Below are 25,564 nucleotides of genomic sequence, written 5' to 3' on the forward strand. Positions count from 1 at the left end.
ACAACTATTCACACAAGGTGAGGCTGACCAGTACCATACACAACTATTCACACAAGGTGAGGTTGACCAGTACCATACACAACTATTCACACAAGGTGAGGTTGACCAGTACCATACACAACTATTCACACAAGGTGAGGTTGACCAGTACCACACACAACTATTCACACAAGGTGAGGTTGACCAGTACCATACACAACTATTCACACAAGGTGAGGCTGACCAGTACCATACACAACTATTCACACAAGGTGAGGTTGACCAGTACCATACACAACTATTCACACAAGGTGAGTTGATCAGTACCATACACAACTATTCACACAAGGTGAGGTTGACCAGTACCACACACAACTATTCACACAAGGTGAGGTTGACCAGTACCATACACAACTATTCACACAAGGTGAGGTTGACCAGTACCATACACAACTATTCACACAAGGTGAGGTTGACCAGTACCATACACAACTATTCACACAAGGTGAGGTTGACCAGTACCATACACAACTATTCACACAAGGTGAGATTGACCAGTACCATACACAACTATTCACACAAGGTGAGGTTGACCAGTACCATACACAACTATTCACACAAGGTGAGGTTGGTCAGTACCATACACAACTATTCACACAAGGTGAGGTTGACCAGTACCATACATAACTATTCACACAAGGTGAGGTTGACCAGTACCATACACAACTATTCACACAAGGTGAGATTGACCAGTACCATACACAACTATTCACACAAGGTGAGGTTGACCAGTACCATACACAACTATTCACACAAGGTGAGGTTGACCAGTACCATACACAACTATTCACACAAGGTGAGGTTGACCAGTACCATACACAACTATTCACACAAGGTGAGGTTGACCAGTACCATACACAACTATTCACACAAGGTGAGGTTGACCAGTTAAGGCTGATCAGGTCATTAAGCCATAAACAGTAAAAAAACAATGGAAACTAATGAACTAAGATTGTTCTCATTGTCAGCAGAAAACCCTCTTTAGTAGAAGGCCTGTGTGGCTGAAAGCGCTGAACTGAGCTTTTAGAATTTGAGCAATTCCAGTGGCGGCTGGTGGGAGGTGCTACAGGAGGACGGGCTCATTGTAATGGCTGGAATGGAATTGATGGAATGGTATCAAACACATGGAAACCACGTTTGACTCCGTTCCAATCATTCCTTTCCAGCCATTACAATGAGCCTATCCTCCTATATATCCTCTCACCAGCCTCCACTGAGCAATTCAATGTTAGCGCCCAAAGTGTCTTCAGTCATACAGAAACACTCTGGTCCTGGTTAGCGGTGGTAGGAATGGTTTGGTCCGGAGTAGGCCGGGTGTTGGTCATCAGGGTAGGCAAGGATTTCTTCAGGGTAGGCAAGGTTTGTATGTGCGTAGGCCTGGTTTGGTTCAGGATAGGCATGGTTTTGGTCAGGGTAGTCAGGGTCATCAAGGAAGTCAGGGTTTGGTTCACAATGTTCCTCAGAGAGAATCAGTTGACTAACATTCCTCAGCTTGACTTTCTGACCAACAGTCTGGTACAGATACACAGCCACTATAAACTGGAGGACCTGTCACAAGAAAACAACCTGTTTAACATCAACAACAACAACAACAAACTGTGTGTCTGTGTGTCTGTATGTGTACGTGTGTGTGTGTGCCTGTGTGTCTGTGTGCCTGTGTGTCTGTGTGTCTGTGTGCCTGTGTGTCTGTGTGTCTGTGTGTCTGTGTGTCTGTGTGTCTGTGTGTGCATGTGTCTGTGTGTCTGTGTGTGTGTGTCTGTGTGTCTGTGTGTCTGTGTGTCTGTGTGTCTGTGTGCCTGTGTGTCTGTGTGCCTGTGTGTCTGTGTGTCTGTGTGTGTGTCTGTGTGCCTGTGTGTCTGTGTGTCTGTGTGTCTGTGTGTCTGTGTGCCTGTGTGCCTGTGTGTCTGTGTGTCTGTGTGTCTGTGTGTCTGTGTGTTACCTGACTGATTAGCAGGCCCACTTCCATTCCCACTATTGTCAAAGTGTTCTCCTTCAGCCAGTTGGTGATTATGTCTACACATCTCTGGAAACACACACACACTTGACAATGTCAATACAGAGAGAGAGAGAGAGAGAGAGAGACAGGGAGAGAGAGAGAGAGAGAGAGAGAGAGAGAGACGGACGAGAGAGACAGGGAGAAGAGACAGGGAGAGAGATGAGAGAGAGGAGAGAGAGAGGAGAGAGAGGAGCGAGAACAGGGAGGAGAGAGAGAGGAGAGAGGAGAGAGAGAGAGAGAGAGAGAGATAGAGAGAGAGATATATATATATTATATATATATATATAGAGAGAGAGAGAGAGAGAGACAGAGAGAGAGAGAGAGAGAGAGAGAGAGAGAGAGAGAGAGAGAGACAGAGAGAGAGAGAGAGAGAGAGAGAGACTGTACCTGTGGATGGATCTGTGTTTCACTTCCATTTCCAAACAGCAGTGTGCTGAATCCTGAGATGGCAGGACAATCCGTGGTGTTGAAACAGGAACAGGGATACACCTCTATCAGACTGTTGTTCTTAATGAACATGTTGCTCTGCCAGTCATTAGGACTCTGCATACCACAGCAGTGCCCCTACACACACACAGACACACACACACACGCACACAACTGGTCAGTTCGGCCTCGCCTCATCTTCGCTTTTGATGTGGACCATGTTTCACAATTGCTGTCATACATACATAGCGCTGTACATTATCCAGAAGCTTCCAATGTCGTTGATTGTCAGGGTTTGTTCCATATTCAGTGATGATCTTATCCACTTCTATTTCATCTTAGATGTGATCTGTCAGCGCAAAACACATGTCTGTGTTGTCTGTCTGTCTGTCTGTCTGTCTGTCTGTCTGTCTGTCTGTCTGTCTGTCTGTCTGTCTGTCTGTCTGTCTGTCTGTCTGTCTGTCTGTCTGTCTGTCTGTCTGTCTGTCTCTGTGTAGAAACAAAGCAGTTATCATAGTACTGTCTGTCTGTCTCTGTGTAGAAACAAAGCAGTTATCATAGTACTGTCTGTCTGTCTCTGTGTAGAAACAAAGGAGTTATCATAGTACTGTCTGTCTGTCTCTGTGTAGAAACAAAGCAGTTATCATAGTACTGTCTGTCTGTCTCTGTGTAGAAACAAAGCAGTTATCATAGTACTGTCTGTCTGTCTCTGTGTAGAAAATATGCAACAACATGTTAATACAGTCCATTTTCTCTGAGATGCTTAATGCTTGGTCCTGGACATACCTTTCCATGATTTAACAAAACGATGAAGGTGACAAACAGCTGACCAAGGACGAGGCAGATCAGGAAGCCCATGTACTGAGAGGAAAGACAGAGAGTTGACTAAAACCAGTTAGATCACCACAAACACTACACTAGGAGCTTAAAGATGAGTCACGTGTGTGTGTGTGTGTGTGTGTGTGTGTGTGTGTGTGTGTGTGTGTGTGTGTGTGTGTGTGTGTGTGTGTGTGTGTGTGTGTGTGTGTGTGTGTGTGTGTGTGTGTGTGTGTGTGTGTGTGTGTGTGTGTGTGTGTGTGTGTGTGTGTGTGTGTGTTTGTGTTGCGAGGGTCAGCTGTTTGTCAACAAGCTCTCGCAGCAGAATCATACGTTTGTCCATAAACATCACATTTGAAAGGTTATACTATATGTGATAAAGTGAAAATCTGAGGCCTACACCCGACCTTAACCTGCAAATATAGAAAGTACCTTGTACAGTTCCCTTTCTTCTCTTGTACATTTACTGATAGACATGAACTGCACAATAATGATACATTTATATGCATAGCTTTCTCTATATTCAACCCACCCGCCACCAACCCGCCCTTCATCCACACAATATTTAATGACCCTAAACCCACCCACCCTGGATATAACTGTGCGGACTACGGGTTATGAGTCAACCCACGCATCACTAGTGTGTGTGTGTGTGTGGTGTGTGTCTGTGTGTGTGTCTGTGTGTGTGTGTCTGTGTGTGTGTGTGTCTGTGTGTGTGTGTGTCTGTGTGTGTGTGTGTGTGTCTGTGTGTGTGTGTGTGTGTGTGTGTGTGTGTCTGTGTGTGTGTGTGTGTCTGTGTGTGTGTGTGTCTGTGTGTGTGTGTGTGTGTGGGTGTGTGTGTTATTATGACCGTAACATGACCACTCACCAGTAGTAGGAAGCACCTGTTCTCCAGTTGGGCTCCCATACACCCCAGGATAGTGACACCAACCACCACTAGACCAATGATGAACAGTCCCCCAGCTACAGTCTTCACCTCAACTACACACACACACACACACGCACACACGCACACACACTCGCACGCACACGCACACACACACAACAAAAACGCAGGTGTGTTTTCGGGGGAACAATCACACCCTTGTCTCTCTCGTAACATTTGAGTTAATATAGAAGCTCTGAAATGTGACAAAAGGCAATTCTCTGTCCAGTATAACTTACCAGAGCTGAGAACAGCAATGAAATTGTCTTTGTCAAACAAGATCCACACCGCACATCCAAAGATACAGAGCCCCAGAATCTGTGTAGAGGATTCAGAAAGCTGCATGTCACTTCATATGTAGTACATGAAACCCCCATGTCGAGAGGCGAAGCCTCATCTCTGGATCATTTTTAGAAGATTCAGATGAGGAATGCTAGCTGGTTAAGATTACGGTTAGGTTGAATTCTCCATCTTTTTTTGTTTTTACCAAGAAAACAGAGTTGAAAACTGCTGCGAAGAATTTCAGAATGTGAAACTTGTCGTCCACCTTCATGATGTCTTCCTGATATTTTATCTGTGGTTACTTCTAACTGACACGGCGACAGGCAACAGCAATGGCAGACAAACTATTTTTCTCTCACCTCCCTGTCTGCCTGACTACTGTCTGCCTGACTACTGTTAAGGTAATGCTTTATTTGGTAGGTGCCATTTCCTGGTTCCATCACCTTGGGAACAGAGTCCAGCTCCTCGTTGTTCTTAATAATTAACTACTTCCACGCATGAAGGTTTCACACATACACACACGCACGCACGCACGCACACACACACACACACACACAACACACACACACACACACACACACACACACACACACACACACACACACACACACACACACATACACACACACACACACACACACACACACACACACACACACACACACACACACACACACACACACACACCTATCTACCTACTTACCTTCCTGATACTTGAAGTGCTGTGGTCCTGGATCCTATGTCCTAGTAGCCTATGAGACAACATTATTGTTATGGCATGGGTTTGAATCCTGGGTCTGCCATGGTAGGGATAACCTACATTTCTTGACACACAAAGTCAGCATGCTGTTTGGGCGTTTGTTACAGAACAATAAACTGATGTTTGAGAGCAGCTGAGGGGAGGACGGCTCACACTAATGGAATGGTATCAAACACATGTAATCCTCTTCTGTTCACTGCATTATTATATTATTATTATGAGCCGTCCTCCCCTCAGCAGCCTCCACTGTTTGAGAGACACAATTACAGTTTTTTACAATCCATTTGGCACTAATTTCGGGAACCTTGTGGTCATTTTTCAAAACTCTAGACACAAAACTCAAAATGGTCATCACTTGTAACACAGGCTGTCCAATGTTCAGAACATTACACTGTGCATTCATATCTTTAAAGAAACCTTGCACTTGCAGAATCATCGGTTCAAATAACTCATTTATCATGAAATACCATAGGAACATTCCTTTAGATCACCCACACACAAGATACCGATAGTTTCACTGTGTAGTTGTTCGTTCAATCATTAAATATTGTAGTACAAAATAGTGATGCATGTTTCATTAGGGTACTACACGTAAATACATCACTGTAAAAGGACTAGTAAAGAGAATACTACAGACACAGTGGAATCATTTAACAAAATATAAAATGTATTGATGAAATACAATAAAATCACTTTTCTTTGAATCAAAGCAAAAATAATTTGCTACAAAAAAAGAAAATAACTACAGTAAAACAACAAACTGCAGTGTTCCTCCCCGGGCTTACTGTAAAACATCACTGCAGTGTTCCTCACCGGGCTTACTGTAAAACATCACTGCAGTGTTCCTCACCGGGCTTACTGTAAAACAACACTGCAGTGTTCCTCACCGGGCTTACTGTAAAACATCACTGCAGTGTTCCTCACCTGGCTTACTGTAAAACATCACTGCAGTGTTCCTCACCTGGCTTACTGTAAAACATCACTGCAGTGTTCCTCACCTGGCTTACTGTAAAACATCACTGCAGTGTTCCTCACCTGGCTTACTGTAAAACATCACTGCAGTGTTCCTCACCTGGCTTACTGTAAAACATCACTGCAGTGTTCCTCACCTGGCTTACTGTAAAACATCACTGCAGTGTTCCTCACCGGGCTTACTGTAAAACATCACTGCAGTGTTCCTCACCTGGCTTACTGTAAAACATCACTGCAGTGTTCCTCACTGGGCTTACTGTAAAACATCACTGCAGTGTTCCTCACCTGGCTTACTGTAAAACATCACTGCAGTGTTCCTCACCTGGCTTACTGTAAAACATCACTGCAGTGTTCCTCACCTGGCTTACTGTAAAACATCACTGCAGTGTTCCTCACCGGGCTTACTGTAAAACATCACTGCAGTGTTCCTCACCTGGCTTACTGTAAAACATCACTGCAGTGTTCCTCACCTGGCTTACTGTAAAACATCACTGCAGTGTTCCTCACCTGGCTTACTGTAAAACATCACTGCAGTGTTCCTCACCTGGCTTACTGTAAAACATCACTGCAGTGTTCCTCACCGGGCTTACTGTAAAACATCACTGCTGTGTTCCTCACCTGGCTTACTGTAAAACATCACTGCAGTGTTCCTCACCGAGCTTACTGTAAAACATCACTGCAGTGTTCCTCACCGGGCTTACTGTAAAACATCACTACAGTGTTCCTCACCGGGCTTACTGTAAAACATCACTACAGTGTTCCTCACCGGGCTTACTGTAAAACATCACTGCAGTGTTCCTCACCTGGCTTACTGTAAAACATCACTGCAGTGTTCCTCACCTGGCTTACTGTAAAACATCACTACAGTGTTCCTCACCGGGCTTACTGTAAAACATCACTACAGTGTTCCTCACCGGGCTTACTGTAAAACATCACTGCAGTGTTCCTCACCGGGCTTACTGTAAAACATCACTGCAGTGTTCCTCACCTGGCTTACTGTAAAACATCACTGCAGTGTTCCTCACCTGGCTTACTGTAAAACATCACTGCAGTGTTCCTCACCTGGCTTACTGTAAAACATCACTACAGTGTTCCTCACCGGGCTTACTGTAAAACATCACTACAGTGTTCCTCACCGGGCTTACTGTAAAACATCACTGCAGTGTTCTTCACCGGGCTTACTGTAAAACATCACTGCAGTGTTCCTCACCTGGCTTACTGTAAAACATCACTGCAGTGTTCCTCACCTGGCTTACTGTAAAAAGCTAAACAAACGATTGACTACTATACTTCTAAATTTCCCTCCAACCCTGTCTTGTGGATTTGGCCATAGGTTCTCATCCACATCACAAAGGATGTTTTCATTAGCCAAACCTCTTGGGAAGAATCTTCGGGCATGGCGAATCCAGGCCTGACACTGGTCTGCCTGTGTCATTGCATGCGTCATCCATGGCCTGGAGAAGGGTGGCTTGTTCGTGAGGGCGCCTATCATATACCTTCCACCTCCATGTGGAGAAAAACTCCTCAATCTGGTAGGAAAGGAGAGTATGGGGGTAAGTAAAGGGTGGTAAATTGTGGATGGGCCTGAAACCATGCTTGCACCATTTGAGCATGGTGGAACCTGACATTATCCCACACAATGACATAGGTCATGACATCAGCTCTACAGACCTGATTTAGCCCATCAAGGAAGGTTACATTCCAACAGCGAATCATGTGGCTGCCTGCAACTCAATATATAGAGTATATAGAGTAGAGATCTTTAGTTGTTGTTCGACCAAACATTAGAACTGGCAAGATGAGTAATCTAAGCAACTTTGACCGTGGTTGTGATTGTTGATGCCACACATGGTGGTTCCAGCATCTCAGAAACAGCTGCCTTCCAGGGTTTGTTATGCACTACAGTCTCTAGAGTTTACAGAGAATGGAGCGATAAACAAAACACATTCAGTGAGCGGCAGTTCTATGGGCAAGAACACCTTGTTAATGAGAGAGGTCAGAGGAGAATGTCCAGACTCTTTCAAGCTAACAGAAAGGCCACAAATGCTCAAATAACAGTTGTTTAAAACAGTGTGCAGAATGGTATCTCTTAATGTACAACACCGTGAATAATTCAGACTGTTGTGGAGGCAAAAGGGGGTCCTACCCAGTACTCGATAGGTGTACCTAATAAAGTGGCTGGTGAGTGTACAGTAATGTCAGATCTGAAAACATGGTCTGGAAAAGTGGTACACGGGACCATAGAAACAGTGTCTGATAAAGAATGATGATGAAATATTACATCCATAGATAATGTAGTCCAATTAGTTCATGTTCCACGGTAATTGGTGTCAATGGATCTCATTATCCTGAAACTTTCATGATCTAAACATGGCATATTGTTTGTCAGTGTCCATAAAACTATGCATTAAGAGTAATGCAACAGTTACTCATCATTTTGAGCAGTTGTATCAATTGATAGTTAGATCATTGTAATGAAATGAATAGACAGTCATCTCAGATGTAATGTGTGAATTGCATTTTGAAATGGTAATACTTTGATGTTAAGTTGTGTAATTTTGAACAGGTGATTTTAGTTCAATGAACAAATGCTCTTAGCTTTATGTGTATTGTATCCAAGCAATTGGAAAAAAGTGTTAGAGTTTTGAAAAGTTTGCATTTTGGTTGTGAGTTTTGTGTCTAGAGTTTTGAAAAATGACATCAAGGTTCCGAAATTAGTGCTAAAGTGATTGTAAAAAACTGTAACATCTAAATGCAGAATGGCAGTTCCACCGCCAAGCGCTAGAGGGCAGTGCCATTTGGACACTGAGCCACAACTTACGTGCCGCAGCAACTCTCTTCTCTGCCGCAGCCATACAGTAGAGGAAGACCGAAAGACTTCCGCGTACAGACGTTTAATGTATTTTCAGGTGAAATATGCCCCGTTACTGTGCTGTAAAACTTTGCAAAAATCGCGGAGGAACACCCTCTAAAGAAAACAAGAGAATAAGCTTTTACCCGTACGGTATCTATTATTTTTCCATCATGTTTCTATGTGCAGATACAGTCCTACTTCTAGCTAGCTTAACGAGCATGCTCATATTGGTTGCTGGCTAGCGTTGTGTATCCAGCAGTGCCCTCAGAACAAATAGTGAGCTGTCATAGAAAAACTCAAAGCCTCCTTTGTTTACCATTGTGTTTAACAATTGACGAATGACTGGTGCTGCATTTGTTAATATTGTGTTTATTGGTCTTCAGCCTAGGCTGAAACACTAGTAACGTTACAGAAGCAATGCTTTGTATGTGATCTTGATCATTTGGATGGGGCTGACAAATTGAATTCGGGCATGTCAACAAATGTCGCTGTCTTAACAACATGTTTGTATTGTCTCCTCCCACAGGTTCCCTTTGCAAGATGAGGTCAGGCTGCAGATCTGGGTAGACAACATGAAGCGAGAAGAGTGGACCCCCAGTAGACACCAGTACCTGTGTAGTGAACATTTCACTGAGGACTGCTTTGACCTGCGATGGGGAATCCGGTACCTGAAACACACGGCCTTCCCTACCATCTTCCCTCACACACACAATGTAAGTAGACAGACACCCCTTCTGTGACACACAACAAAATTAGCAGAAGTCTTAATGCACATTTCCAGAATAGTGACGGCTATTAGAGTTTCACATTAGTTTGATCATGCATTTTACACTGATCGTCATTGCAGTGTACAAAGCATTGTGTTTGGGATATTTTCTTTGGGATTCATCAGGGCTGGGGTCAATTCAATTTGAAGGCAGTCGATTCAGGAATTTATTTTAATGAAAAATTCAACAATGGAAAAAAAAGGTTTTGAAAAGAATAGCTTCTACTCCTCAGTTTATTGAGAAGTCATTGAAAATAGATGCTGTTTTTTCACATTTTGAATTGTTTTTTAAGTTGACTGCCTTGATTTTGAATTGAACCATCGCTGTGATTGATTAAAGTGCAACATCAAATTGTATCGGTCGTACAACATATTTTGCAGCCAAACGCTTTAATTTCTAGATCCAACAATGCAGTAACCTAATAATACAAAATGACACACAAATCCCCCAAAATCAAAATGCATAAATTACAGCACTATACATGGCTATATTATGACAGCATGATTTCTGTTTGTGTTTAATCATCACTCTTTCCCCTCAGGATGAAGATAAAGCCGTTTCCACCAGTAAGAACACCATCAAGCCCAAAACCAGGATATGCGACGCCAACATTGAACTCATCCGCTCCCCCTCCCCTCCTGGCAAGAATACACCTCTGATTCTGAAAAGGACAGTCAGAGTGGAACCAGTCGTGGTGAGTGTCACTCCTGTCCCTAACCCTGAGGATGCCAGTGAATCTACGGTCACTACACTGTTATATGAAAGACCGCTTGTTTCAGACACAGAGGCCTCTACTCCTAGTGAAATGTTCCTGGGGGAGGTGATGCTCTCAGAGACCCAGGCTGCAGTGTGTGAGGTGAACAGAGAACTATCTGGAGACAGTGGTGGGATACTGACAGCCTCATGCTTGAACCTGTCTGGTGAGACACAGACACTGCAGCAGCTGGATACACTGGACTCCACTGTGACTGTGCTCTGCTGTGAATCCGTCGTCCCTGTCGGCCGTTTCTCTGAATGTGAAGCCACGGTGGACGCCCTCCATGTGGCCCTCGGTCAGACATTTAGGATCTTCCCTCTGGAGCTGCGGAGGGAGGAGTGGGTGGGAGACCGGGAGGAGGGCCCCGGGGAGGGGGGACACATCTCTGTGTACGAGCACTCCTACTCCAAACAGGACACGGACCAGGAACAGCTGTGGAGGAAGACAGCCAGCCTCCACACCAAGATCATGGTGCTGGACAGGAGAGAGGAAAGCACCATGGCTAAAATACGATGGCTTGAGAGCGAGATGGCACATCTGAAGAAGAGCAACATTGTTTTAAAAGAAAAGCAGAAATGCCTAGAGGACTATATTACTTCTGCGTTGCTCTGATGTCTTAACCTTAGTGCTTTGTTTCCATTAGCAACGCTCTTTCTAATGACATGTATTTTGTATAGTTATTACAGGGTTATTACAGTCTCAATCACTTGTACTTATTTCTTATCTGTTTCCATGTTTCACCAGAGTTATATTACTTACTAGTAGTGAGGCCCTTCTCAAAGAGCGTTGGCCAAGGCTAGAATCTGTTCTCCAGCTCGTTCTAGTCCTTCCGTTTGTCTCCGCTAGGTGGCACTGTGTCTTGAGGACAGGCCCTGGCACGATGCACTACTGTTTCATGTTTCGACATCACTGACTGACATATTGTCAATATTAGTGGTGTAATTCGGAGCGTTTTAAGGGAAGTGATATTCCCTATTCTTGTGCTACAGATGGCTGCTTGTTTTATTCAATGGTATTGTATTCGTATATCATATCAAATCTACTGTGCGGTCATACGGATCCTTACTGGTTATTCATGTATGAAAAGGCCTATGTTTTTCACTGATGTTTTATGTTTATTTGGACAATAACAAGCAGCCTACGGTACGTAAGTATCCCAGTGACGGAGACGACGACACCGTTTTAGGTGCATCTTCTTGGTTCTAATTAAATGGTTGAATAGGGAAAAGGTGCAATGCTTTGCTCACTATTCAATTTTTTATTTATTTATTCAAGCAACTATTAAAAGCTTGACGTTTCGGGCCTTCGTCAATTGCCTTAAATAGACAGGTTCTGATAAATGAACCGGTTCTGGTGAAGACCATTGATGGCCGAAACGTCAAGCTTTTAATGCTTTCTCAAATAAAATCATATATTTGAATGTTAAACAAGCCTTGCACCTTTTTGATGATGTAACTGGTTGCTCCTTGACTCCCATTGGTTGGGCCTCTACTTCTTTCCATAAAGAAATTAAATGGTCAACTGATTTCTCATCACTGAAAATGCAACACTGCGGTCCTCTTTCTTGATGGAGATGGCTTACATTACCTGTAATCCTTTTATCAATGCACTGGCAATGACATCACACGTGTCATGATGAAACTGATGGTGCTTTCAAGACGAGGGGAGGGGGGGGGGTCAAATCAGTGATCTTCATGTTGGAGCTTTATGCAGCTGGGGGGGGATTTAGCTCCGACTCTTTCTGGAGCTCCGACCTTCCTACCTGTGGATCGCTGACATCATGATTTGACCTTATATTTTATGGAGTTCCCGGGCTTCAGAGGCCTGAGTTCCCAGGCTTCAGAGGCCTGAGTTCCCGAGCTTCAGAGGCCTGAGTTCCCGGGCTTCAGAGGCCTGAGTTCCCGAGCTTCAGAGGCCTGAGTTCCCGAGCTTCAGAGGCCTGAGTTCCCAGGCTTCAGAGGCCTGAGTTCCCGAGCTTCAGAGGCCTGAGTTCCCGAGCTTCAGAGGCCTGAGTTCCCGAGCTTCAGAGGCCTGAGTTCCCGACTTGGAATTCCGAGTTGAACGACTGTTCAAAACTATTTTTCCCAGAGCTCGGAGCTCGTTTTAATCTGAATTCACAGATGTTTTGAATGCACTGAAGTCTGAGATTTCCGAGTTGACAGATGTTTTGAACGTGGCGTAACCTCGAACCAGAACTGACCGTTTCATTTCACAGCACTTATAGTGAAACATAATGTGATCAACGACTAGCATTCGATAGGAGCAACAGTAGAGAGATATAGCAGATACATAAAGCACAATAGAATAGAAGGGCTGCTTGTAGGAAGGGCTGCCTGTAGGAAGGGCTGCTTGTAGGAAGGGCTGCCTGTAGGAAGGGCTGCTTGTAGGAAGGGCTGCCTGTAGGAAGGGCTGCTTGTAGGGAGGGCTGCCTGTAGGAAGGGCTGCTTGTAAGGAAGGGCTGCCTGTAGGAAGGGCTGCTTGTAGGAAGGGCTGCTTGTAAGGAAGGGCTGCTTGTAGGAAGGGCTGCTTGTAAGGAAGGGCTGCCTGTAGGAAGGGCTGCTTGTAGGAAGGGCTGCTTGTAAGGAAGGGCTGCTTATAGGAAGGGCTGCTTGTAGGAAGGGCTGCTTGTAGGAAGGGCTGCCTGTAGGAAGGGCTGCTTGTAGGAAGGGCTGCTTGTAAGGAAGGGCTGCTTGTAGGAAGGGCTGCTTGTAAGGAAGGGCTGCTTGTAAGGAAGGGCTGCCTGTAGGAAGGGCTGCTTGTAGGAAGGGCTGCCTGTAGGAAGGGCTGCTTGTAGGAAGGGCTGCTTGTAAGGAAGGGCTGCTTGTAAGGAAGGGCTGCCTGTAGGAAGGGCTGCTTGTAGGAAGGGCTGCTTGTAGGAAGGGCTGCTTGTAAGGAAGGGCTGCTTGTAAGGAAGGGCTGCCTGTAGGAAGGGCTGCTTGTAGGAAGAAGGGCTGCTTGTAGGAAGAAGGGCTGCTTGCAGGCTATTGTGAGATGAAGGGAGCTCTAATCACAGTGTAGACGACACGCTGTTATTTTGACCTGAGATCTATAAGAGAAACGTCACACGCCTCACAGAGCCACTCTGAAGACACACGACATTGCCACTTTCCCAGTTTATTGATCGTGGGTAAAAAGAACAGCTGAGAACACTGAGATGACTGATTGATTACTAGTCTGCAATGCTACAAAGTCAACTTCACAGCAATGTTATTGATATCCGAGAATAACTTTTGAGCAGTAATGAAGAAGCTGGGGATTTCACTGACGATTTAAAATCACATAGGTTGACTTTGATCATGTGAAGATTGGCCTATAGGTCCTGTCTTTGGCTCTAGATGATTGGCCCACGCCCTTGTTCTGTGTCTGTCCAATAGAATGTAGCAGCAGCACAAATACAAGGACACAACAACCAATCATGTCGGTCATAGGAAAACAATATTTATTCAATTCCAGATGTTAATTGCTGTGCTTGTGTGTTTCAATGCAGTACCTTTGTGTTCGCAACACATCTAATGAACTTTATATTACATTAGAACATGGCCTCAAAATGGCAATCTGATTTTGCTCCTCACTCTTCTGCCTTTAGGCTCTCTCCTGGTCATCTGACTGCAGCTCTGTCTGTTGCCAAGTGATCGTCTCATCCTGTTTGTATCCTAGATCCTATGCAGGATGCAAACTGCCATCGGGCAGGCGTTATGTCTGCACTGCACCAACCTAGAGGCGTTGCGTAGCCTAGTGGTTAGAGTGTTGGACTAGTAACCGGAAGGTTGCAAGTTCAAACCCCCGAGCTGACAAGGTACAAATCTGTCGTTCTGCCCATGAACAGGCAACCCACAGTTCCTAGGCCGTCATTGAAAATAAGAATTTGTTCTTAACTGACTTGCCTAGTTAAATAAAGGTAAATTAAAATAACTTAGCCAGCTAACTTTGATTAGCAGCCACATGTAACTGTTGATGTTCTGGTTGATTAAGAAAGCAATTTTTTTTATTGGTTGTTTTTATTGGAAATATTGTTTATATTGGAAACTTCAGAATTTTGAAGTTATTTCAGGCCGTTTTGGACAGTTAGCTGCTAACTCTTTGATCCAGGTTTCTGGAGCAGCAGCCGATTCACAGGGTTTGTGTGGATACAGGAAGAACTCCAGGTATGGTTGAACTGAACATCTAAGCACTGACTTTTTGCCTTAGAAAAGCACTTACTTTAATTGTAGCCGTCGTCATAACAAAAGACAAGTGGTTGTTAGGTCCATTTTTTTCAATGATAATTATATGCTGATGCATTCGTCATAACTGACCTTTCTAAAGGCGATCATTAGATGCTAAATGTTCACTTAGTCTCCCGTTGACATCGCTGCACGACTACGTCAACATTCGTTAGGATTCACCCCTGCATCTTTCTGCATCCATCCCCTGAGAGAAACGCCTTCCATCCCTGGGACCCGAGGCCTGGTCTGCTTCCCAAAGGGCCTGTATAACACACTACTCTGGCCCATTTGGAACACGCTCCCTGACTGCACTTGCCTGAACGACTCGTGTGAATAAATGAGGTGTTTAGCATTATTCCAACGCATTAGTCAAGACTCTAAACAAACAGACTTAATGGGGGCCATTGTTTGTTCTGTACTTAAGAGTCTCATTTCATTTCAGAGTAATACGTCTTTTGCTGGTATTATTATTGTTTGTGAACGGCTAAATGAAGCATCCAGTCACTGTGTTATGTCCATTCAAACAGAGTATACTTCTAGTAGTTACTAAGCTACTAATCACCTCGAGTCTAAAGTATAAACATGTATTATACATGGTGTTGTCAGAACAGGTCAGTCGTTTCTGATTTTCATTTGAGAAAAATGACTCCAGAAAGAAAAAAAGAAGTGTTTTCTGGAAGTATTTACACCATCATTATTGGTTCAATTGAGTCATGGCGCTGTTCCACGTGTTTCATGCACATCAGTAACCTGCCGCAGCGGGCGTTTCTCTCTGGTCCGGATGAGAAGAATGTACTGTCGGGGGAGGTTCTCTTCTGCACTGTTGAACCAATCCGATAAATGTGGAGGAGGAGTTAAGATGGAGCCTTGTTGAGACGTCCTAAAGCGGAAGTCGCGTCACAGACTCTTCCTATTTCCCCTGAAAACCAGATGCATCCGGTTGTTACCGACCCGCCGAGGGTGGAGGAGATGAGACACGAAGACAACCAATTCATTCACCATGGGTATGTCCCAAATGGCACCCTCTTCCCTTTATAGTGCACTACTTATGACCAGAACCCTATATGGGGAATAGGGAGCCATTTGGGACGCCCACATGAAGACATCCAATCTATCTCTGAGACTGTGCTTTTAATGTATGTGAAGGGATTAGATGGACATACCAGGGCATTCTTTAACGATCACTCAAGGTGGCATAGCAGTTCAGACGTCTTTTGTCCTCGTCTTGTCGTGTCCTGTATATATATATATATTTACAACTTTTTCACATACATTTTATTTTTATTTTCCATCAACTCATCTTCAAAACACTCTCCTGCAACCCGCCTCACCAATGTATATTTATAAAAAAGTATTATTTACCTCAGATCTGTAATCCTCCAAGAAGCTAGCCAGAAACTCCAAGAAGCTAGCCTGAAACTAGCCAGAAGCTAATCCAGAAGCTAGTTCAGAAGCTAGTTGGCTCCTTTACTGGTAAGTCGTTGGTGTTCAGCTAACCACGGTTTGTGGTCATCGGCTATCCTTTGGCTCGAAAGTCTATCGCCAGTTCTGTACGGCGCAGCGCGGCTCGGAGCGGAGCATACCGGACCAATTTTTCTCTCCATGTCCCTGGATTTCGACTGCTCTCTGGACATTCATGCCCGGATCTCACAGCTAGCTAGCTGCTATCCGTGTGACTATCGGCCTTCGTCGATTCCGGAGCAAACATCAATTGTTCCGGAGCTAGCAAGCTCCGTCAATCACTCCTGAGTTCCATCAATCGCACCTGGGCTGCAGTCGCCTATCCGGACCCGTTTTGCTGCCTTCGCGGAGCCCCACCGGGCCTTCACAACTGGACTGCCGACGTTATCTACCCGAAGGGGTTATTCGGCTGGCTCCTCCGTCGCGACGTTACCTGAACGCCCATCTGCGGCCTGCTAACCGTTAGCTGTCTTACCGGCTGCTATCTGAATAGACAATCGGACAATTTTTTTATTTTTTATTATTATTATTATGTTTTCTTCTTGGGCCTCTATAACTATATCTATTGTTTTTATTTTTGTTGTTGTTGTGTGATTTGGATTGATCCCCTCTACCACACGGAACCCCACTAATCTACTGACGGAGCGCAGGAGGTGGCTAACAACAGACCTCCATCCTATGCTAGCTTGCTACCGATGCCCTGGCTAGCTGTCTAAATCACCAACCAACCTCTCCACTCACCGGGCCCTTTTGATCACTCGACTAAGCATGCCTCTCCTTAATGTCAATATGTCTTGTCCATTTCTGTTCTGGTTAGTGTTTATTGGCTTATTTCACTGTAGAGCCTATAGTCCTGCTCACTATACCTTATCCAACCTATTAGTTCCACCACCCACACATGCAATGACATCTCCTGGTTTCAACGATGTTTCTAGAGACAATATCTCTCTCTTCATCACTCAATACCTAGGTTTACCTCCACTGTATTCACATCCTACCATACATTTGTCTGTACATTATACCTTGATGCTATTTTATCGCCCCCAGAAACCTCCTTTTACTCTATGTTCCAGACGTTCTAGACGACCAATTCTCATAGCTTTTAGCCGTACCCTTATTCTACTCCTCCTATGTTCCTCTGGCGATGTAGAGGTGAATCCAGGCCCTGCAGTGCCTAGCTCCACTCCTATTCCCCAGGCGCTCTCTTTTGACGACTTCTGTAACCGTAATAGCCTTGGTTTCATGCATGTTAACATTAGAAGCCTCCTCCCTAAGTTTGTTCTATTCACTGCTTTAGCACACTCTGCCAACCCGGATGTTCTAGCTGTGTCTGAATCCTGGCTTAGGAAGACCACCAAAAACTCAGACATTTTAATTCCAAACTACAACATTTTCAGACAAGATAGAACTGCCAAAGGGGGCGGTGTTGCAATCTACTGCAAAGATAGCCTGCAGAGTTCTGTCCTACTATCCAGGTCTGTACCCAAACAATTCGAACTTCTACTTTTAAAAATCCACCTCTCTAAAAACAAGTCTCTCACCGTTGCCGCCTGCTATAGACCACCCTCTGCCCCCAGCTGTGCTCTGGACACCATATGTGAACTGATTGCCCCCCATCTATCTTCAGAGTTCGTGCTGCTAGGCGACCTAAACTGGAACATGCTTAACACCCCAGCCATCCTACAATCTAAACTTGATGCCCTCAATCTCACACAAATAATCAATGAACCTACCAGGTACCTCCCCAAAACCTTAAACACGGGCACCCTCATAGATATCATCCTAACCAACTTCCCCTCTAAATACACCTCTGCTGTCTTCAACCAAGATCTCAGCGATCACTGCCTCATTGCCTGCATCCGTAATGGGTCAGCTGTCAAACGACCTCCACTCATCACTGTAAAACGCTCCCTGAAACACTTCTGCGAGCAGGCCTTTCTAATCGACCTGGCCGGGGTATCCTGGAAGGATATTGATCTCATCCCGTCAGTAGAGGATGCCTGGATATTTTTTTTAAATGCCTTCCTAACCATCTTAAATAAACATGCCCCATTTAAGAAATTTAGAACCAGGAACAGATATAGCCCTTGGTTCTCCCCAGACCTGACTGCCCTTAACCAACACAAAAACATCCTATGGCGTTCTGCATTAGCATCGAACAGCCCCCGTGATATGCAGCTGTTCAGGGAAGCTAGAAATCATTATACACAGGCAGTTAGAAAAGCCAAGGCTAGCTTTTTCAAGCAGAAATTTGCTTCCTGCAACACTAACTCAAAAAAGTTCTGGGACACTGTAAAGTCCATGGAGAATAAGAACACCTCCTCCCAGCTGCCCACTGCACTGAAGATAGGAAACACTGTCACCACTGATAAATCCACCATAATTGAGAATTTCAATAAGCATTTTTCTACGGCTGGCCATGCTTTCCACCTGGCTACTCCTACCCCGGACAACAGCACTGCACCCCCAACAGCAACTCGCCCAAGCCTTCCCCATTTCTCCTTCTCCCAAATCTATTCAGCTGATGTTCTGAAAGAGCTGCAAAATCTGGACCCCTACAAATCAGCCGGGCTAGACAATCTGGACCCTTTCTTCCTAAAATTATCTGCCGAAATTGTTGCCACCCCTATTACTAGCCTGTTCAACCTCTCTTTCGTGTCGTCTGAGATTCCCAAAGATTGGAAAGCAGCTGCGGTCATCCCCCTCTTCAAAGGGGGGGACACTCTTGACCCAAACTGCTACAGACCTATATCTATCCTACCGTGCCTTTCTAAGGTCTTCGAAAGCCAAGTCAACAAACAGATTACCGACCATTTCGAATCTCACCATACCTTCTCTGCTATGCAATCCGGTTTCAGAGCTGGTCATGGGTGCACCTCAGCCACGCTCAAGGTCCTAAACGATATCTTAACCGCCATCGATAAGAAACATTACTGTGCAGCCGTATTCATTGATCTGGCCAAGGCTTTCGACTCTGTCAATCACCATATCCTCATCGGCAGACTCGACAGCCTTGGTTTCTCAAATGATTGCCTCGCCTGGTTCACCAACTACTTCTCTGATAGAGTTCAGTGTGTCAAATCGGAGGGTCTGCTGTCCGGACCTCTGGCAGTCTCTATGGGGGTGCCACAGGGTTCAATTCTTGGACCGACTCTCTTCTCTGTATACATCAATGAGGTCGCTCTTGCTGCTGGTGAGTCCCTGATCCACCTCTACGCAGACGACACCATTCTGTATACTTCCGGCCCTTCTTTGGACACTGTGTTAACAACCCTCCAGGCAAGCTTCAATGTCATACAACTCTCCTTCCGTGGCCTCCAATTGCTCTTAAATACAAGTAAAACTAAATGCATGCTCTTCAACCGATCGCTACCTGCACCTACCCGCCTGTCCAACATCACTACTCTGGACGGCTCTGACTTAGAATACGTGGACAACTACAAATACTTAGGTGTCTGGTTAGACTGTAAACTCTCCTTCCAGACCCATATCAAACATCTCCAATCCAAAGTTAAATCTAGAATTGGCTTCCTATTTCGCAACCAAGCATCCTTCACTCATGCTGCCAAACATACCCTTGTAAAACTGACCATCCTACCAATCCTCGACTTTGGCGATGTCATTTACAAAATAGCCTCCAATACCCTACTCAACAAATTGGATGCAGTCTATCACAGTGCAATCCGTTTTATCACCAAAGCCCCATATACTACCCACCATTGCGACCTGTACGCTCTCGTTGGCTGGCCCTCGCTTCATACTCGTCGCCAAACCCACTGGCTCCATGTCATCTACAAGACCCTGCTAGGTAAAGTCCCCCCTTATCTCAGCTCGCTGGTCACCATAGCATCTCCCACCTGTAGCACACGCTCCAGCAGGTATATCTCTCTAGTCACCCCCAAAACCAATTCTTTCTTTGGCCGCCTCTCCTTCCAGTTCTCTGCTGCCAATGACTGGAACGAACTACAAAAATCTCTGAAACTGGAAACACTTATCTCCCTCACTAGCTTTAAGCACCAACTGTCAGAGCAGCTCACAGATTACTGCACCTGTACATAGCCCACCTATAATTTAGCCCAAACAACTACCTCTTTCCCAACTGTATTTAATTTTAATTTATTTATTTATTTTGCTCCTTTGCACCCCATTATTTTTTATTTCTACTTTGCACATTCTTCCATTGCAAAACTACCATTCCAGTATTTTACTTGCTATATTGTATTTACTTTGCCATCATGGCCTTTTTTGCCTTTACCTCCCTTCTCACCTCACATTGTATATAGACTTGTTTATACTGCATTATTGACTGTATGTTTGTTTTTACTCCATGTGTAACTCTGTGTCGTTTTATCTGTCGAACTGCTTTGCTTTATCTTGGCCAGGTCGCAATTGTAAATGAGAACTTGTTCTCAACTTGCCTACCTGGTTAAATAAAGGTAAAATAAATAAATAAATAAATGTTAAGCCTGACTGTTGGTCTCTCCTGGAGATGGAGGTTGACATGTCTGATCACAGAGCTGTTGATCTCTCCTGGAGATAGAAGATGACAAGTCTGAACACAGAGCCGTTGGTCTCTCCTGGAGAGGGAGGTTGACATGTCTGATCACAGAGCTGTTGGTCTCTCCTGGATAGGGAGGTTGACATGTCTGATCACAGAGCTGTTGATCTCTCCTGGAGATAGAAGATGACAAGTCTGAACACAGAGCTGTTGGTCTCTCCTGGAGATAGAAGATGACATGTCTGATCACAGAGCTGTTGGTCTCTCCTGGAGATGGAGGATGACACGTCTGATCACAGAGCTGTTGGTCTCTCCTGGAGATGGAGGATGACAAGTCTGATCACAGAGCTGTTGGTCTCTCCTGGAGATGGAGGATGACAAGTCTGATCACAGAGCTGTTGGTCTCTCCTGGAGATGGAGGATGACATGTCTGATCACAGAGCTGTTGGTCTCTCCTGGAGATGAAGGATGACATGTCTGATCACAGAGCTGTTGGTCTCTCCTGGAGATGGAGGATGACAAGTCTGATCACAGAGGGACTAAAGAAGGGTCTGAGGACCACTACAGTCTCTCTCTCTCTCTTTCTCTGTAGCTCTTGCTCGCTCACAATCACACTTAGAACCACTACAGTGTCAGGAGGGGGGAGTGGCCATAACCACTCCCAAGACATACTAATATAGCTTAGCCTACAATTGCCATGGAGACACAAAAGCCCCACAGTAACCACTCTGAACCATAGAAGCCAATGAAGAGTCCAAATTGAGTGTTTGTTTGCAGACAAGACGAGCCAAGTAAACAAACCTGTGGTTACTGACAGGTGTTCCCGTCATTGTTCATTAGAAATCATCTGTAATTGGGACTGATTGGCTGGGAGAGAAGTCTCTTAATTGATTTTGTATTGACTGCTCAGTAGGTGTCCATCAAGACTAATTGAAGCTTGTTCATCAAGTAAATGAACAACATGTTCTTCAGTTAATTCTATAAAGGCAGGTGAGTGACAGGCGCGGTAATCTAACTGTAACCTGTAGAATAAACCCTACAGTACAGCACATACAGTAACATGTAGGAGTCATGTCTTAGGAACACTGGGTCTTTATAAACTATACTAAAGCAGCACCCCACCACTGTTTTGGTAAAAAGCTGAGGGAGAACTATATGTTTAACCATGTTTTGGTAAAAAGCTGAGGGAGAACTATATGTTTAACCATGTTTTGGTAAAAAGCTGAGGGAGAACTATATGTTTAACCATGTTTTGGTAAAAAGCTGAGGGAGAACTATATGTTTAACCATGTTTTGGTAAAAAGCTGAGGGAGAACTATATGTTTAACCATGTTTTGGTAAAAAGCTGAGGGAGAACTATATGTTTAACCATGTTTTGGTAAAAAGCTGAGGGAGAACTATATGTTTAACCATGTTTTGGTAAAAAGCTGAGGGAGAACTATATGTTTAACCATGTTTTGGTAAAAAGCTGAGGGAGAACTATATGTTTAACCATGTTTTGGTAAAAAGCTGAGGGAGAACTATATGTTTAACCATGTTTTGGTAAAAAGCTGAGGGAGAACTATATGTTTAACCATGTTTTGGTAAAAAGCTGAGGGAGAACTATATGTTTAACCATGTTTTGGTAAAAAGCTGAGGGAGAACTATATGTTTAACCATGTTTTGGTAAAAAGCTGAGGGAGAACTATATGTTTAACCATGTTTTGGTAAAAAGCTGAGGGAGAACTATATGTTTAACCATGTTTTGGTAAAAAGCTGAGGGAGAACTATATGTTTAACCATGTTTTGGTAAAAAGCTGAGGGAGAACTATATGTTTAACCATGTTTTGGTAAAAAGCTGAGGGAGAACTATATGTTTAACCATGTTTTGGTAAAAAGCTGAGGGAGAACTATATGTTTAACCATGTTTTGGTAAAAAGCTGAGGGAGAACTATATGTTTAACCATGTTTTGGTAAAAAGCTGAGGGAGAACTATATGTTTAACCATGTTTTGGTAAAAAGCTGAGGGAGAACTATATGTTTAACCATGTTTTGGTAAAAAGCTGAGGGAGAACTATATGTTTAACCATGTTTTGGTAAAAAGCTGAGGGAGAACTATATGTTTAACCATGTTTTGGTAAAAAGCTGAGGGAGAACTATATGTTTAACCATGTTTTGGTAAAAAGCTGAGGGAGAACTATATGTTTAACCATGTTTTGGTAAAAAGCTGAGGGAGAACTATATGTTTAACCATGTTTTGGTAAAAAGCTGAGGGAGAACTATATGTTTAACCATGTTTTGAGGCTATACACTGTTTACAATTGTATTGTTTACAAATACTGGAGTAAAACAAGTTTTTCGATTGGGTTCTGATAGGGTACGACAGTTAAACTAAACTCATAGGTCATTCCTAAGTAATATTCTTCATGAATCGATGGGTAGATAGAATTCATTTCAAAGCCCAAAGATGGATGTAGGAAACACAGCCCCCTTAAAGACAAAGTACAGTCATTATGTGAATGCAGGTAGTGGTTATGAAACCCGTTGGACAAGCCATACTACATATCCTATATTGGCATGAGGGGGTGTGGTATATGGCCAATATACCACGGCTAAGGGCTGTTCTGAAGCGCAACGCAACACAGAGTGCCTTGATACAGCCCTTAGGTGTGGTATATTGGCCATATACCACACCCCCCCATGCCAATATACCACGGCTAAGGGCTGTTCTGAAGCGCAATGCAACACAGAGTGCCTGGAGACAGCCCTTAGCCGTGGTATATTGGCCATGTACCACACACTTGCTGAAGTATGATGATATCTTTCAAAGTGAACATGAAAGGCATTTCTCTTCCTCACAGGCAATTTGCAATCAAGTCCTTTGTTCTATTGTCTGAATGTTTACAAGATGGATAAACGTTTGGGAAGAGAATAGATCGTCTTGTGTTTATGTCATTTCATGGTCTGTTATTCATGCAGTCTGAAATTCACAATAAGTGATCATGAAGAAAACCACAGCCAGGAGCAATCATAACAACCTTGTTATAAAGGAGTTATTGTCAACTCATAAGATTATGCTAAAGAAACTCATTGGATTCACAACATTAGATTAGGGGCTGCAAAATAGTTTATTAATAATTAGTAAATGGTTTATAAGGATTTAAATGAATCATCAACTGAGGTATTAGTAAGTAAATGTTCTCACATTTATAAATGTACTCATTAACAATGAATAAATATACCATTCATGACATACTGTATATAAATGCATTTATAAATATGTAAATACATGCTGAGTCAAACCATTAATCAACCATTAACAAATACATTATCAATAATCTTATGTTGACAATAACTTAGGTTGACAAATAAGTACCTTAGTTGTAGATGATTAATAATTTACAAATTGTTAACATACTATGATGAAACAATTTATGAATGATCTCATAAATCGTTAATAAATTATTTAAAATAACGTTTATAAATGCATAAATGACTATTTACAGATTTCTTAATGACATTTACAAATGTAGGAATAATGATGAATAAGTGGTAAGTAATCTCTTTACAAACTGTTTATATATTGTTTATTAGGGGACCTTAATATAAAGTGTTACCAAACTGTCAATAGCAGGCATGCAGGGTTGGGTGGGTTACATTCTGAATGTATCCGTTACAGTTATTAGTTGTCTGTCCAAAATTGTAATCAGTAATGTAATTTTGGATTGCCCAAACTCAGTAATGTAATTTTGGATTGTCCAAACTCAGTAATGTAATTTTGGATTGTCCAAACTCAGTAATGTAATTTTGGATTGCCCAAACTCAGTAATGTAATTTTGGATTGTCCAAACTCAGTAATGTAATTTTGGATTGTCCAAACTCAGTAATGTAATTTTGGATTGTCCAAACTCAGTAATGTAACTTTGGATTGCCCAAACTCAGTAATGTAACTTTGGATTGTCCAAACTCAGTAATGTAATCTGATTATTTTCCCTTTTAAGAGGCATTAGAAGAAGACAAAATGGATCCATCAAATGTGTGTCATCATAGTAGTCTCTGGTTGGTGGTCATCATTTGGTGTGTCATCATAGTGCTCTCTGATTGGTGGTCATCATTTGGTGTGTCATCATAGTGCTCTCTGATTGGTGGTCAGACTTGCTCAGGTGGAACAAACTTTAACTTGCATATTTTTACAATTGAATTTCATTGAGGAAGCAGAAAGGTGTCATAATGTATTTTTTCCTGCAAACATCCTTTTTGAATGTAAAGGTAATGGAAGACGTAACCATCTGGTATTTCAACAGCATCTGTAATCTGATTACAATATTATTGCTAGTAACGTAACTGATGGTTATCAGATTACATGTAATCAGATACTCCCCAACCCTGCCTGCATGTGTCATAATCACTTGGCTGGAAGAAAACCAGCTCTGAGAGTCTGCTATTGGAAAAGTCTTTTCAAAAGAAAACCTTTAGGACTATTGTTGAATGTAACAATGGTCTTAATTTCTTTGAAATGTTTACCACACGGTACCATTCTGTTTGAAGCTAGAAGGGAGAGAGCACACGCATATGTCTGTCATTAGAGTTATTCCTTTGGCAGTGTGCTTTCCCAGAAACCACTGAATTATTTCACTTCCCTGTGGAACTTTTTATTTCACCTTTATTTAACCAGGAAAAGCCAGTTGAGACACAGAGTCTCAAGGGAGGCCTGGCTGAGAAGGCAGCAGCAATCAACACAACAGTAGAGTAGTGTTCAACATGAAACACAGTCAGCACAACCACATGACCCCACCTACAGGACACATTTACACTCCTCCTGAGCAG

General features: G+C 43.4%; 2 protein-coding genes across 4 annotated transcripts; one reads left to right on the top strand and one right to left on the bottom strand.

Annotated features, from left to right (window-relative positions):
* Nucleotides 1–824: 824 nt before the first annotated feature.
* Nucleotides 825–4,884, bottom strand: LOC116369565 (CD82 antigen-like). The gene is made up of 7 exons (XM_031819545.1): nt 4,690–4,884; nt 4,442–4,520; nt 4,146–4,258; nt 3,200–3,322; nt 2,423–2,599; nt 1,979–2,062; nt 825–1,587 (listed from the first exon to the last, which is right to left on the bottom strand). Exons 1-7 carry the CDS (start codon nt 4,753–4,755, stop codon nt 1,315–1,317), a joined length of 915 nt encoding a protein of 304 aa, XP_031675405.1. The 5' UTR covers nt 4,756–4,884; the 3' UTR covers nt 825–1,314.
* Nucleotides 4,885–9,056: 4,172 nt separating this feature from the next.
* Nucleotides 9,057–12,141, top strand: LOC109876875 (THAP domain-containing protein 5). Of its 3 annotated transcripts, none has more exons than XM_020469231.2 (3): nt 9,057–9,125; nt 9,597–9,783; nt 10,379–12,141. In XM_020469231.2, the coding sequence occupies exons 2-3, from the start codon at nt 9,643–9,645 to the stop codon at nt 11,204–11,206; spliced, it is 969 nt and encodes a 322-aa protein (XP_020324820.2). In that variant the 5' UTR covers nt 9,057–9,125; nt 9,597–9,642; the 3' UTR covers nt 11,207–12,141. The 3 variants fall into 3 exon arrangements, with proteins under 3 accessions (XP_020324820.2, XP_020324818.2, XP_020324819.2); XM_020469229.2 differs by having other exon boundaries at nt 9,064–9,215; XM_020469230.2 differs by having other exon boundaries at nt 9,104–9,220.
* The last annotated feature ends 13,423 nt before the right edge of the window (nt 12,142–25,564 follow it).

Source organism: Oncorhynchus kisutch, unplaced genomic scaffold (assembly GCF_002021735.2).
Source record: "Oncorhynchus kisutch isolate 150728-3 unplaced genomic scaffold, Okis_V2 scaffold2251, whole genome shotgun sequence".
Lineage (NCBI taxonomy): Eukaryota > Metazoa > Chordata > Actinopteri > Salmoniformes > Salmonidae > Oncorhynchus > Oncorhynchus kisutch.